This window comes from Ovis canadensis, chromosome 20 (assembly GCF_042477335.2).
Source record: "Ovis canadensis isolate MfBH-ARS-UI-01 breed Bighorn chromosome 20, ARS-UI_OviCan_v2, whole genome shotgun sequence".
Lineage (NCBI taxonomy): Eukaryota > Metazoa > Chordata > Mammalia > Artiodactyla > Bovidae > Ovis > Ovis canadensis.
Genome location: NC_091264.1, coordinates 18,930,520 through 18,946,959, shown reverse-complemented (window position 1 = coordinate 18,946,959; position 16,440 = coordinate 18,930,520). Strand labels below are relative to the sequence as shown.

The window sequence follows — 16,440 nt, the reverse complement described above, 5'->3', positions numbered from 1 at the left end:
AGAGAGACAGGGCTACAGAGTCTGAGTGGGAACAGCCCACAGGTAAGAGGCACTGCTCAGGGACAGACAGTGAAAAACAAGCGTCCTCTTGTCCAAACCTGGCGGGTGTGAGGTTGAAGGCATAGCCCCACCAACGTTAAAAGGAGCAAGTAAGTTGCTCTGTCTTCACAGGACAAGAACACATCTCCTAGCCCTCTCTGAGACTCAGTGAGCATCTTACTCACAGCAATACATTTTCAGTTCATTCTGATCCCTTTTGGGATTTTTCTTTTCACTCAAGGAACCACAGTTTAAAATTTACCCTATTACTATCCATAAAAGTTTATCCTTTTTTGGGGGGGAAGATTTGCTTCTAAAAAAATGCCTCGGCTTCTAAAACCTCTTTTTCATGTATTGACACACTACACTTTAAAACAGAGATTCTGACTTTAAAAATTCAATCAACGTTTAATCAATAGTGTCAACCACTGACATTTCTGCTACAAAACTGGATAGCCTTTAAACTTTCACCTACAGTTTATTTACCACCAAGGCCTATACAAAATGGTCAATTTCTTAATCTGAGGCCAGAGCTGGAGGAAACAACAGAGTTACCAAGTGGGCATTGAGCTGCTCCCTGGCTGTTTCTGGTAAACCTCCCAGAGGCTTGGATGCTAACAGATGCCGCTCGGTGTCGGTCAACCACTGCTGCAGATCCTCAATTTCACCATGGAACCCTTTGGCCTGGAGTGAGAAGAGAGGTTCAAGACAGGTGCCAAATATGGTCACTTTGAAGCCAAAAACAAAGCTTAAGCAGCCTGCTAAGCCTTGCCATGCATTCTGAACAACGGCAGGGACCTCTGGACCACCTGCCCTTCCTCGTCAGGAGATCAGACCACCAGGCTAAGAGCTACAAAGCTGCGTCTTCTTCAGCTCTGCACCTTTATCCCACTTATTTTTACTCCTCTCCCCAAGGTATAAAAACTAAACAGGGGTCTGAAAACCAATCAAAGAAGGCCATGCCATCTTGATCTAGAAGATTACGGGAAGTTTCAGGATTTAGTCCCTTATTCACCTGGCGCAAGGCAGCATCCAGCTGCTGCTTCCTTTGTTCTGTTTTTTCCAAAACATTTTGCCAGCGTTGATTCAAAACCTCCAGCTTGTTCTGAAGGCTGCTCGCTTCTTCTCCTGCACTTGATTCAATTAGGTCATTTCCTGCTTTATTCACGGCTTCCACAGTGGATTGATGAGCTAATACATCATTTTGGAGCACCTGAAAATATTCCAATAACACTTTTACGATGTTTGCTAGTTTGTAATATACTATTATCGCTTCTAAGGCAATTGTTTTATTTCCTGGTTAGGAAACCTTTTGAAATTAAAACATTATATACACAGAATTTTAATACTGTGAACTTTTTAAAATGGTGGACTTCTTTCCCCTTAGCTCTGCAGCTTTGATGAGTATTATCTTCAATCTACCAACATCCCCTGAAATGATTATGCTGAGAACACTGCTAGTGCTTCCCATTAGAACAGCTTTGCAACTGATGACATTATCTAGAGATTATAGTTAAAAGAGTCAAAAATATTCATTTGATTCAAGCTCATTCTACTTGAACTTAATTTTCATGTCTTGGGTAGCAATTTCAAACATATATTAATGTACTGATGTATATTTGAATATAAAATGAATATATTCCCATGTCTTACAGTTAGTACTCTTAAAAAGTAAACAAATGATGATCACAGAATATTATTTTATCATCTCAGGTTTTAAGGGTGCCAGAATTAACTCTGAAGTTGAAAGGAACCCCAGGAGGCTCTACTATTAAAGGGAAAGAGATTTCACCATCTACTGAGGAGATTTCACCATCTACTGAGAATGCATGAGCCCAGCATTCCATTCAGTTGTTCTCTTACTAGAAAATACACACATAAAATGCCCAGGACAGACCCCAGTGCATAATACCTTCCTACTCTATTATCTGGTGGGAATGTAAGGACAGATTAATGACACTTAGATGCATTAACATGGACAAGAGTGGTAAGTGCAGAAAGCAACTGCAAGGCTAAAAGAAAGAATTCTTTAAAGAATTTTAAAGAACAAATAACAGCTCAGGAATAGCTTCCTTTCGTGAAGACTGTGCTATGTTTTTGGAAACCAGAAGAAATCTTCCTCTATTGTTAGCAAAAGTCTGTGACAATCCTCCTCTACACTCAGATGTGTGTTGCAAAGAAAAGGAGCACCGTGTGTTATCCTGGGTGGGATGTCCCACCCTGGGAACCCCAGACTGGGAGGATTTCAGCCAAGGGCATGAACCACCTGTGATGACTATTCCTCTGACTCCATTCACTCAGATTCTGGGGCATCTGGTGAGGGAGGGTTTTTCGAAAGCTATAAAGTCAGCTGAGTAAGGAGTGATCTTTATAAGCAGCAGATACTTTGATATGGTAACAGTAGGAAACACTTTCAAAAGGTAAGAGCTCAATATTTTCATAGTAAAAGCAAATGATAATTCTATAAAAGTCATTCTTATAAGTGTTCAGAGTCCCGCTATATAAGCCACAGCCTAGGAACCAGAGCACAAAGCAGGACAGAGATGAGAATATTCCCTCCTTTTCTCCCAAATCTGTGCTGGCAATTCTGAATCCTTGAATTGTGACCTTTAGAAACGGAAGGAGAGGGGGAAAGGAAGGATTGGGAGTCTGGGATTAGCAGACACAAACTAGTGTATGGAGGACAGATCAACAACAAGGTGCTACGGTATAGTACAGGGAATGATATTCACTATTCTGTGATAAACCAATGGAAAAGACATGAAAGGAATATATACATACATATTTATAACTGAGTCACTTTGCTATATGGCGAAATTATACACCACATTGTAAATCAATGACACGTCAATAAAATTAATAAAATTTTTAAAAATGCAAGGAGAAAACATCCCTAACTAAAGGAAACTAAAGGTTCCTAACTCATCCCTGCAAAATAACCGGGCCAGGGTGCCTCATGTTCCCATCTCTACCGCCTTCTACAACGTTCCCGTCACTGATGTATGTGAGTTTTAGGACAATGGCTAAGTTTGTGACAAAGTAAATGCTATAAACTCACACTGTGAGAAGAAACATTCTGCCTACATGCAGAGCCACTCTGACTGCAGAGGACTAATATAGAGGATAAATGAGGACAAACACTGATGATGCGAAGTTAGTTCTAACTGCTTAATCAGACATGGCTGGGTAATGATGGTAAACATAGATAGAACGGCGTAAAAACAGAAGACAAATTTACATTAGGGAACAATTAAAGTAGGGAAACACATGAAGGAAAAGGAATTAGGCAAGAATAATCAAAAACTGTATATCATGATCTTAAAGTGCTAGAAACCTATTATTTTAAAATGGTGTTAATATGTAAAATAATCAAATGTTTCCATATGATAATCAAAGAGAACGTGCAGGATAAGATACCACATAATGTGAATGTTAAAAGTTCTATGAGAGCCTGCTGAATGTCAGGATCAGCTCTACAGGGCATAACTTTTATTCATTAAACCTCATGACTTGACTAAGATGGACGGAATTTTCCACTAGGAATTATTAACCAGTGTCACAAAGATGACAAAAATATGAAACTCTTCTGCATATATCTCAAGGCAAACATGTTCCATTTATAAGCTTCCAAGCAAGCACAGGACATGTAAAAACTCTCCTCAACATAACAAACACTTTTAAAAAGCTAACTCGGAAAGAAAAAAGACCGAGAGACACAAGAAGCCAGTGAAAAGTAAGAGAAAGAAACACAAGGATAAGCTCCAACGTGATTATAGAGACACCGACAGAAACAGGCAACAAGCCTAAACGCAGCAATGGAGCCGCGAGAAGGGAAGGGTGACCGGAAGGAACACACAACAGCCGGCAAGAAAGCTGTGGCTCACCAGGCTGCTCTCAACTACTCGTCCAACTATGTCATCCAAGGACAGGGATAATCAGAAATTTAAACCCTCCAGTGTTGGCCGCGCAGCCCTCCTAAAATTTAGACAGAAATCCCCCATTCTTGCTATTTTGGAGAATAACCACCTTGACCAATGAGAAAAACATTTTGCCTATCATCTTTTTTAAGGAATGTGCTTATGTTGCAGATGTCAAAGAGAATCTTGGGTCAAAACCATAAAATGCCTAAAAAAGAAACAGACCAGAAACATCTGGTGACCCTAGAAATGCAGAGAGAAGAAAACAGACAATGCAGTAACAGCCACATACGTGATGCTTGGCGAGTTCGATTTCGATGGCCTTGGGGTCTCCTCCAACAGGCTTCTGTTCACTGAGCAAGCCCTCGGTGTGCGTGAGCCAGGCCAGCAGCTCGTCCAGCGCGTGCTGGAACTGCCCCAGCGCTAACAGGGCGCCCTCCAGCTTGTGCTGCAGACAGAGGGGCAGAAGACGATCAACTCACATGTCCAACAGGACAGATGGCCCACGTTTATAAAACACGAGTGAACAAATGATTGCTTCATACTGCAGAGGTCTACAGGCAAAGCCCATGAACCCAATCACATATCCTCCTATAGTTTAGGTTTGAAAAAAACATTTTTTTAATGGCATGAAAAGCAGGAAAAATTCTAAGGAAACAGGCAAATGTAGTGGTTTTCCAAGTTTGTATCCAGGAACACCTTATTTTACTTTTTAATAGTTATTTTATATTAATATATGACCTTGAAATTGGTGTTTACCTGTCTGTTGATGATTCTCTCATCCAGACTGTCCCATATCAACTTCAGCTCCATCAGCGGGTCCTGAACAGTGTGCTTGTCACTTTCTTCTGTTACTTTCTTCAGCAGAAGCTCTGCCTGATGGTTCAGCCTCTCCATTTCTATCTGCTGTTGATAAGCCTCTGACTTAAATTGCTGTTTTTTAAAAAAGAGACATATAAGGAAAATTTGCCACACATCACTAACTTTAAACCAAAATTCTATATTAGGTCTTTATTCTAATTCATACTTCATATTGGGGTGGGCTGAAGAGGAATAAAATCTAATACAGGGTCTACTGATTTTAAAAAAGGCACAGATAAAAGGAAATTTTCTCACACCTGAAACCAATGCAACATTGTAAATCAACTGCACTACAATATAATATAACAATTAATTTAAAAAAGAAATCTTTCTTCATTATTCAACTTTTTCTGATGAAACAATGTCTTTATAGTTTTGCTATTTCACTTCTGTCTCCACAATAAAGAGCAAACATATTTCAACAATGAACTTCTTTCAGTGTCTGATTATACATATTTAATAAATGTTTCAAAGCTATAGGAAAGAATAAAACAAAATATATATATTGGCATATATGAAACCCAGGAAAAAAATCTCTAACAAACTTAATTTCCTGCTCAAAGCATACATACATCTTGCATTCTCTGAACATTGTATGTTTTCTGTAGCTATGCTGTTCTTTTTTTTTTTCCTTTTTAATTCTTTTTCTCTTTGGCCATGCTACATAGCTTGTGGGATCTTAGTTTCCCAATCAGGTATCAAGCCCAGGCCCTGGCTGAGAGTGTTGCTAAGTCCTAACCACTGGACTGCCAGGGAATTCCCTGCCATGCTGTGCTTACAATATTTATTTATCCTATGGCTCAACCAGTGCTGACTCAGAATAACATTCCTCTCTCCTGGTGCTTAATGACATGTATGTAATCATCTTAGCTTTGCCAGCTAATATAAGTTAGCCAGGGGTTACCTGTAATAGGAAACTGTCCTTTCATAAAGTATTGCGCTTAATCTCTAATAGTAAATAATTAAATAGTAAATGATTAATGAGCTAAGCAGTCATTTCATTTTTTTTTTCAAGCAAAATAATAATTAAAAACAAAAGCACAGTGAACATTTGCTAGAGTCATGGTGTTCTCAATAAACTTCTAAAGAAAATCACTTTATCCTCAACTAAGCTGGGGACACAGAAGTGAGAGCAGTTAGATAACACCATTTGGCTGGTAAGTGGATTAAAGGGGGTGCAATTTCAGATACCTGATTTCAAGGCAACCACCCCACCTAGTCTGTTATATGCAAACCACTGAGATATATGTAAAATGCACAAACCCTCCACATCTGTAATTGTATATAAAGGATATCATGTGTTTACTACAGGAGCAGACAGAGTGAAAAAAAAATCACCATCTAACAATGATGGGAAGAGTAAAGTTCTCAAAAAGAAACCATTTTTTTTCTGACCAAAATATTCTATACCACACTCAAAGAGGAAAACGCTACACTTCTAAAGCCAGATAGTAACTTTATGTGAAAATGTAGAAGCTGATGGAAAGGGGCATGATGCCTCTGCGGAGGAAGACTTAAACCTCGGGAGGAAACGCTGCCCCTAATAAAGGAGCATCAGCAGAGGAATTCGGAGGAAACGGCCCAGCCATTTTCACAGCTGGAGATCAAGAGCCACAAAGGAAAAAAGATTACAGAGGAAAGCAGATGGGAAACAACAAACATCTAGGGAACAAACATTTGGGGAAACACTGTGATCCTATCCACCCACAGGATCCTCCTTCAGCCTATTACACTAACTGAATTATTCTGAACAAGGAAGAAAACAGAAGCGTTGCTGTATATGTCTGGTGTCTGTGTGTCTGTGTGTGTGTGTCTGTGTGTGTGTGCACGCGTGCACGCTCACTTGGTTGTGTCAAACTCTTTGTGACCCCATGGACTGCAGCCTGCCCGCCAGGCCCCTCTGTGCATGGAATTCTCCAGGCAAGAATACTGGTGGTCATGGCCACTTCCTTCTCCAGGGATCTTCCTGACCCTGTGTCTCCTGCACGCAGGCGGATTCTTTACCTGCTGAGCCATCAGGGAAGCCAGTGTATGCATCCGTGACACAGCATGCTACAGAATAATTCAGTTCTAAAATCTTTACAGTTTAGTGTGTCAAAGTGTTAGTTGCTCAGTCGTGTGCGACTCTTTCTGACTCCACAGACTGTTGCCTGCCATGCCAGGCTCTTCTGTCCAAGGGCATTTCCAGGCACGAATACCGGAGTGGGTAGCCATTCCTTTCTCCAGTGGATCGTCCTGACCCAGGGATCAAACCCAGGTCTCCAGCACCGCAGGCGGATTCTTTACAGTCTGAGCCACCAGGAAAGCCCAACAGTATAGTATACATAGGTAATATGTAACACACACACACACACGCATATGTCATCCTAATCTCAACATGAGGACATCTGTAAGGCTATAGATCAAATTTAAGAGTGCTTGCCACTTGGTACGTAGCATTTCAGTTTGCTTATCTGCATTTTTGAATTTTTCTATAACAAACCGACATTGATTTGGTAAGAAATACTACTAGTATTTTGTATCCTTTATTGAATGAGCACTTATACGCACCTGATTATGTGCAGGCACTACATTGAACCAGTTACGTAATCAAAATGAAGCACTTCAATCATGTAACATAGAAAAATCTGCACAAAGCATTCCATGAATCAAGGACCTAAGAACTCAACGTGCCTGGTGGATTTCTCAGCCCTTACCATACCTTCAGCTCCTCAATCTGCTGCTTGACGGTTTCAAGATCCGTTCCAATTGGAGACATGGAAGCCAATTTGCTACCTGCAATATCTACCCAGTCAAATAATGCCTGAAAAACACACAAGGTCACATTATTATAACAGTATACTGAAACTACTATACCACCTCAAGTGTGAGAGAGAAGTATATCCATAAATCTATAAAGATATTAGACAATGAGCCTGTTTTATAAAAAAAGTAAGTGGCAATATGCTGGAACAGTTATTCCAGATATGAAATGGATGAAATCTCCATTTTTGTATCCAAATTTGAAGAAGGAATTCTACCTTGAATAGAATCTTAGAATATCCAGAACTTTCAAGAAAAGTCTTTTTGAAAAAAAGGTTTATAAAGTTACCACATAGAATAAAATTCTGTCCTCTTTTAAGTCTGCCTAAAAAAAGGCAGACTGCATAAATATAGTGAAAGAAAAAGATTCAAACCCATCTGTTGATTCAAATAATCAAGAAGTTGACTGCTAGGCCCTTGAAACAATTTATCTCAACTCTTATGTATTATTTAGATTAGCATTAAAATCCTACACATATAATTATTAAGACCAGTATTATTAACTGCAAAAAACCTGCAAAATCTCCTATAATTCTTATCATTTTTATACAATATAAACATTCTAAAAAGGCTCTACTTACTTTTTCTTTAGGTACTGAATATACAAAATTATTGTGCCACTTAATGAAGTTGCCAGGCCATACAGTCAGGAGGGAAAAACTTTGGAACAAGCCCTGAGAGCTTAAGCAACAACTTGGGAAACAAAATGTGTTTTAGTTAACAAGCAAGGCTTGAAACCTCTGGAGTGAGTGTCTTCAGCTTTGGACACTGAGCTACAGTTCAGTCCACCACTGCCCTGCATCCCCAAGGTGATGCTATTGATCTAGGATCAGTGGGACCTCTGAAGGGCCTTGTGTTTCTATCAGTAGTGATGAGAGTAAGCCTCCATGTCCAGCTGGGACCTTACCCCCGCCCCAGGGCTATTGATGGCAGTGCCATCTCCAGCCCAGAGAGAGACACAGTCCCAGGGACCCGCCAAACAGATGTGAGAATCACCCACTGGCCTCGCAGACAGAGCTGGAGCCTGACAGGTTACTGGCTGCTGATACCCAACCAATAATTGATCACACTGGTTTAAAAAGAAAGGCAGGAGAATTATAATAAGGTGTCACTTGTAGTGAATTTTTAAAAATATATTTACAAGGTTCAAAACACTTCTCAGCTGGCATAAAGCTGGGCTTGTGATATTTATTTTTATAAATTTAGAAATGAAGTCGCCTAGTCAAAGGGAAAAGATGTCCTCATCTGAGCTTTACAAATAATATTCTTAGTGTTATGGAAATATTTAGAGAGGCCTTTCCCACATGGTTGGATGAAGGCTTCAACTGCTGCCACCCTGTCAGGAAATGGAACAACGTTAAGCAAAGTGGGGAGAGAAATGTCCCTGAGTTGGCCTCAACTGACAGGAGAATTTTTAATATTAAAGAATAAACTAAAAAACTGGTTAGTGAACTGAATGAGAACCTGCGAGGGATGTGAAAAACAACCATTAAAAGGGATTATATACACAGAAAAGAAGAAAACACTTTTTACATGACTGATTATGACCTAATAAAAGAGAAATCTATTTTAGTTCACCAGGAACACGGGCTTCAAATCAAATTTCTTTATGTCTGACTTGAGCTACATACACTTGGTGATATTTTTAGATAGTGTTTACCCCTTTCATCTTACTCCACTCAACTCCAGGACAGAACTCAGACTCAGCTCCACTTCACTGTCTGGTGTTGAGACATTTATGAAAAATACTGTGACTTTCACCTTAAAAAGTTAAAATATGTTTTTCAAAGTAAATGTCACCGAATGTGTGTAAAGGGGGTGTCTATATATCTGTACGTATCTCCAGTGTCAGAAATCTCTTTGAAAAGACACAGCATGAATTGAAGCAGGTGAGTTGACTGTATCACACCTGCAGCTACGAGGCAACACCAACGTGTGAATTTGTGAGCATCATTTAATCTGAACCCTCCCCTCCAGCAGACGCTGCAAGCCTTACCTGCAGTCCATCCTGGTACTGAACGGCAGTCTGCATCGCCTCCTCAAGTCTGTCTACCCGATCTTTCCAAGCTTTGTTGAGAGAATCCCATGCTGAATTTAGCTACAATGTAAATATTAGAACTCTTTCAGTGTCATATAGTAGATTTTCAACTACTATCAAACATGCTTTAATTAGCAAAATACTTTTAAAAACCATCTGATAAGCTAGCAAACATGGGGGCTGTACCTCATCTATACTTTTTTTGACAATGGGCTTGTCAGGCTCCCCACATGCAGCAATGAGTTCAGAACCGAGGTTAATAACCATGTCCAACTCTTCCTGCAATCCATCTATTTCCTCCCTTATGACCTAGAATAAGAAACGGCAGCCTTTAGTATTTTAAGCCAAACCACAGCGAAACCAAAAAAATGCACACAGACATTGATGACAGTTGTCTCTAGGAGACGGGCTGAGAATCAATTTTTATTTTATTCCACCTGTTTTCTAAGTCTCTGCACTAAACTTTTGCAACAAGAGAACAGAAAAACCGAGAACAAGTGTCCTCTGAAGGAACACATGTCAAGTGCTTATTATAAAGACAGTATTTAGGAAATAATTCCATGTAACACATACCAGAATAAGTTTTTAAAAAAATAATATCAACAGTACTGAAAAGCATAAAAATATGTTTTGTCTTTTAAACCAGTGAGTTTGGCAATACACACTTAAAACAGACATAAGTATCATATAACCTTAAAGATGTCACACAAATTAATGTATTTGCTTAGTTAGCAGGTGTAGAATAATCTAACTCCGGATTTTCAGTTTTACCCTAGGACATGTAAAGTACAAAAAGAAAACCACACCTATGACAGAAATGCCAATTCATGTTGATGTATGGCAAAACCATCACAATATCATAAAGTAAGCATCCTCCAATTAAAATAAATTAAAAAATAAAACAAATACTTGTTTTTAAAAAAATGATATGTAGTATTCTACCTTTGCTTTCATTTTCTTGGTTAACTACATTTATTCATTTAAGATGCATTTATTGACCATGGATGAACCAAGCCCCAAACCAGGCATCGGAGACGCAGGGAGAAGGGGCTCCAAGTCCACCAGGAAAGACAGAGGTACCGCCGACTGCAGTCTTGTGTGTGATGCGCGTGCTACGGGAACAGACTGACTCAGCTGAGTATACCAGAGGGCGGAGGGTGACAATCCACCTGAGCTTCGGAGTCTGAGTGAGTCGCCAGAGGTGTGTCAGGAGAGGCACCCCAGGGCGAGCAAACAAAATGTGCAAAATGCAGACGCTAAAAGGAGCGTAGCTGCTTTGGAGAAGGAGCTGGGGAAAGGAGAGGAGAAAAAAGTGGCTTTGGAAACACAGGCCTGGGCTAGGCTGGGGTGGAAAGGGCCGATCCCATGTTCCAGGTAACCTGGATACTGGGTAATGGATGCAATCCTCCAAGGGCTCCGAACCAGCAGGACGGCAAGAGTGGGACTAGAGGACGACGGCAGCAAGCTTAGAGGCTGGAAGGAGAGAGACTTGCAGGCGGGGCTGCCGCTCGGATTCCTTTCGTAGACATAAAGGACACCACAAGGCCCAGCAGTGAGGCAGAAGCAGTGGGGATGGAGAGAAACCTTCTAAATACACATTCTCCAAGGGAAACCTGCAGGGGACTCTGTCCCCTACTCCACTCCTGTGCATTCCACTTTCAGAGTCAAGTAGCCGTCTTAACAGCATAATCCCAAATATTTACACTGAAGGAACCCAGCACTCATGCTGCTACGCCTCGTCCCCTTAACTTTAAGGGAGACTCGGCTCACCTCCGCCGCTTCCTGCTGCTGCTTCACCACGGAGGGGTCAATGCCGGGGTCCTCCAAGTCGCGGATGAAGTCCTGCGTGTCTTTAGTGGTGACCACCAGGGACAGGTGATCACACCAGAACTTCTCTGCCAGCTCCATCACATCCAGCAGCTTGGCCTCCCGCTCCTCCACCAGCACGTGGATGTTCTCCCAGATGAACACCATCTGGTCGAGCTTATCCTGAACAGCTACAAGCAGAACAGTATCGGGAAGACACACCTTTTTATCAACAAAAGCACAACTTTCTAGCTCACACAGGAATCACAATTCTGTCTGCCAAGGATCTAAACCTGGGCCAAATGTGGGTTGAGCCCATCTAGTGGGTATCCCTGGGCCCAGTGGCCTTTACAGACAAATGCAATTCACGAGGGTGTCCTGTTCCTTATGAACCAAGTCTTCCTGATACAGGACAACGCTCAGAGGCACCGGAGCCCAGGGAAGACCCGAGTTTACCGAGGCTGGCCTTACTTCAAAAAAAGGTTTAGCCTATTCTTTATGCTCTCCAAATCAAGAATAGAGATGTCCACGCAATCCCTGGAATGTAACGAAGTAGGACACGTATTTTGAGTTCCCTTCTAGCAACCCCTTACCATGAATTTCTGACCTCTGCACAAGTTCTTCCTTTCAACCCCAGGCCAGACCTTTAAGGTGTCAGCTTAGGACCCTGGTGGCCGTTTTTGTGGCCGTGGGATCGGGTACCCGTTACATCAGTTAATGCAGTCAGTAACGAGGACAAGCTATCCCTAGGTTTGGTCTTATTAGCATTATGCTCTAATCACCTGATTTAAAGGGCCTGGAGACCACACGGTTTTTGTACCATGATGCACGCTGTATTTACTGGACTGATTTCACAGACACAGGAAGACAGTAACCAGGGACTGGTGTGCACAGCCCTTCCACCCCAAACAGGCCCCATCTGTGATACTTTTTTCCTAAACTCCAGTGTGTCGATATGCAACTGGGCTGTCAGGGGACACCCAGAATCATTCTAAGAGTAACATCCAGAGGTCCCTTCGCCAAAGGGCTCACCTTTGGCAGATATGTCCTTGTCCGTGCCCTGGGACCGCGCGATCATCTCCTCGCCCCGCTGCCTGAGGGTCTCGTACAGGGGCTGAAGCTTCTCCATGTCCACCGCCACATTCTTGTTCTCGCTGACCTGCTCCCTGATCTTCTCCACCTCCGCCGAGATGGACGGCGGCTGCCGCAGCCGCTCCACCACACGCTCCAGGCTCTCCAGGATCTGGTCGATCTTGTCATGGAACTGCGGGTCAAGCACAGGGGCTGCTTACAGGGCAAAGACACCACGGGTGGGGTTCAAGCGACCAAACTCCTGCTTAAGGCCATGGCCAGGAACCAAACCTGGGCCCCTCTGTGAACACATCCAAAGAGAGCTCCATCCAGCTGGTGAGGGAAGCTATGCCTGGAATCATAGCTTATGTACACCTCTCTGAGTCACACTGCTATGGGCACAGGACTGCTGCTTGGAAATAAATTCATTTAGAAATGGCATCTGTTAATATACAACCAGGCCACCTGACAGCAGCATCTGACAACTGCTGCATATTACCACAATCAAAATAACAATAATTTTGAAAATCAGTTCAATAATCTGGGTGTCTGTCTATCAACACTGACAGACCATCATTCACTTTACTGATTATTTTGGCATCCTCAGAAAGTTACATTATTACTGTGAAATTCATGGGCAGGTTTGATGAGATGAAAACGGATTTCTTAAGCTACAAGTGTCCTGAACTAAAAAATGTTCAAAACAGAAGATGTGATGGAAGCTTGCATTTAATTCATGGTCAAACCCATAATGAGATCCATGAAAGAATTTTAAATTTCCACTTGCAAAGATACCGCAGACAATGAAGCAAAGTTATAGACATTTGTTCACTTATATTAACAGATTTCACATGATCCTCAACATTAAATGAATTGTCAGGCAGGATTACAGGAAATGGACCAGTGTATCTAAAACTAAACACCAAGCCTTCAAAATGGAAAATTTGCGGTAACCGCAAATAGACTTCTTGAAAAAGATATTTTCAAAATAATTTTTTTCAACTTTTCTTTCTTCTTCTTCAGCCTATCATTCATAGTCATCTTATTGCTGTCTTGGGGGTGATTTATTAATAATGATAATCACACTGTATTTTATCTCTTCCAACGGCAAACACGGAATTCCACTCTAGATGGACACTTATTTAGATGTCTGGACAACCGAATATTTCTTAAGTCACTGAAAATTATGCCTTACTTATATACAAGCAGGCAGAGAAACGTAAGGACTGGACGCTGGCAAGTATCACCTCTGAGACTAAAACATCAATACTCAAGAGTTAATGCAATGAAACAATTTCAGCTGGAGCTGAATTAGGAGACCCGGAGACCATCCTTGCAAGCGCTGCTGTGGGAGAGCCCGTCGCACTCGGGGTGCAAAGCCTCACCTGAGTTGACTGAGAGATGGCTTCATCCAGGGCCACAGCTCGCTTTCTGACATCTTCTTTAATCTGACTGTAGAGGGTGTCCGCGGCCACGTACTTCTCTTGGATAGAAAAACCTTCCCTCGGGCTCAGCTCCAATAACTGCGGCCCAGTTTTGTTCATCTTATCTATATGAGGCTTGTGTTCAGCTATCAACTCTCGCAGTTGCTACAACAAAGCAAACGGCATTTCAGTATCTCAGAGGCGCACCTCCACCATACAGCTGTCAACGTTCTCAGTGCATCCAGCTGGCACGGAACTCCAAACACACACCCTCCCATCACAAGGCTCTGAACGAGCAGCCCTCTGCCAGGAAGAGATGCCCCTGACACAAAGATTAAACAACAGTCTGGTCGCGTCAAGCCCCTCTTAGGACACACGCAAAACTTCTGGATGAGTGAAGCACCTACTCCCAATTCATTACGACTTTTCTACTAAGAGCAGTACGTTCTAACAAGAGTATTAGCCGAGGGTCCTATTACATAAAAGGATTATGAACTCACTGTGTCCCAACCTACAGAGACCAAGCGGTAATTCTCAGTATTCCTTTCTGCACATTCGTGATACATATGAAAATTATTTAGAAGTTAGGATGGAAGGGAGAGGGAGGGAGAAGAAGAAGGGAAAAGAAGCTCAGCAGAAGGTGGAGATGATGCTGAGAGAAAATATGACAGGTAAGTGAGGCACTTTCATTATATTAATATAATACGGAATAGAATGGATATATGGCATATATATATCTATATTGTGCGTAATACAGTGCACAAGGCATTGTCATTATATTGTATGTAAACCAACAAAAAAGTGTCCATATATATTACATTATCTATCTGTGAGTCTATTCGACGTATATATGTGATCTGTATGATATTCACGTATATAAACAAATCTATTGGCACTTATTTTTAAATGTTCATGGCTGCAAGGGTTATCAACCCATCTATCAAAAACACAGCTGTATACTGAGTATTGACTGTAAGGTGTACTTAAGAGAAAACACGTGACATATGAGTATTCTGCATAATATCGTCTAACCGAGAAATACGATGATAGCGAATCTAATGAGGGGAGTGGAATCCAGGTGGAGCCCCATTCCTTCTGGGGAGGTGGCTCCACTGGGGATCGTGAGTCTCTCCAGAGTCCAGGGCCTCCTGTGACTGCCCACAGCCTTCTCCAGGGCCGGCCTCCTGTGGCACTGAGATGCCCTGTTCCACTCCGTTATTCTTGAGTTTCCCCAACCAGCAGCTTCTCATCCTCAGCCGAAGGTGTGCCTGCACGCTGCTATCCAACCCCTGGTAAAAGTTCCTCTGAGAGAAATTACACTCAGGAAAGACAGTCTAGAGGAAAACTAGAGATCTTTCTCTGCAAATATTTTAATTTCCATCAGGAAATTACCATCCACCAGGACAGCCACACGGATGGACTTTCATTTTAAAAGTGGCCACTAAGGAGTGCATCTGAGTCAGTGCTAATGAGGTGGATGAACCCAGAGTCTATTATACACAGTGAAGTCAGTCAGAAAGAGAAAAACAATTATCGCCTATTAGCGCATATACATGGAATCTAGGAAGACGGTACTGATGAACCTATTTGCAGGGCAGCAGTGAAGAGGCAGACCTAGAGAACAGACTGTGGACACAGGGGGTTTGGGGGGAGGAGAGAGTGGGACGAATGGAGAGAGCAGCATGGAAACGCACACACTATCACATGTAAACAGACAGCCAGGGGGAATTTGCCCTTTGACTCAGGGAACTCAACTCGGGGCTCTGTGACAACCTCGAGGAACAGGATGGAGTGGGAGGTGAAAGGGAGGCTTCAGAGGGAGGGGACACGTGTATACCTATGGCTGATTCATGCTGATGTATGGCAGAAACCAATGCAATATTGTAAAGCACCTATCCTTCAATTAAAAACAAATAATTTTTTAAAAAGTGGCTACTAAAATCAGTCATGCAAATTCTTTACAAAGTGGTTGAGAAAACGGTTCAGTACATCATGAATAAACCCCAGTGCAATATCTCTTATTTTTGAAGTTTTTCTGAAGGTGGTCTCAAAATTCTTTTGGAAGAGAGCAAAACAAGAAAAAAAAAATCAGCTTTAAAAATATAAAAAGGAGGAAGGTCTGATCAGTCTAACACACTAGGCACAGTCCCTGGGCAGTCCAGGCAGTGATCTCCTCATTCTGTTCTACATTATTTGATAAATTCATCCTGTTTTACGGAACGGAGGTGATGATGGTAAGATCGGCTACGATACAATCTCATGCAGAAGAAACATGTCACCCAAGCTTTGGCTCCAGCATCCCAGCGGGCATGTTTGAAAAAGCAGCTCATACTACGAGTATCAAGGGACTCTCAGTAAAGTGAGGAACCTCTGCTGAGAGCTCCTGAGTGGCCTGGACTCTTAGTGGCTGTCACCTGTGCAGGGCACGTTGCTTAGTCATGTCCAACTCTGTGCAACTGACCCCATGGACTATACAGTCTAT

General features: G+C 42.0%; 1 protein-coding gene across 10 annotated transcripts in view; it reads right to left on the bottom strand.

The window, feature by feature from the left end:
- DST (dystonin) overlaps window positions 1–16,440 on the bottom strand; it is a 525,807-nt gene that overhangs the window by 38,270 nt on the left and 471,097 nt on the right. For all 10 annotated transcript variants that reach the window (XM_069564068.1, XM_069564074.1, XM_069564071.1 and 7 more), the window contains 10 exons: window positions 13,920–14,123; window positions 12,496–12,727; window positions 11,428–11,654; window positions 9,844–9,966; window positions 9,616–9,717; window positions 7,519–7,620; window positions 4,716–4,889; window positions 4,249–4,404; window positions 1,055–1,252; window positions 595–723 (listed from right to left, as the gene is read on the bottom strand). In XM_069564068.1, coding sequence (XP_069420169.1) covers window positions 595–723; window positions 1,055–1,252; window positions 4,249–4,404; window positions 4,716–4,889; window positions 7,519–7,620; window positions 9,616–9,717; window positions 9,844–9,966; window positions 11,428–11,654; window positions 12,496–12,727; window positions 13,920–14,123 — 1,647 coding nt within the window. The remainder of the gene's footprint in view (window positions 1–594; window positions 724–1,054; window positions 1,253–4,248; window positions 4,405–4,715; window positions 4,890–7,518; window positions 7,621–9,615; window positions 9,718–9,843; window positions 9,967–11,427; window positions 11,655–12,495; window positions 12,728–13,919; window positions 14,124–16,440) is intronic.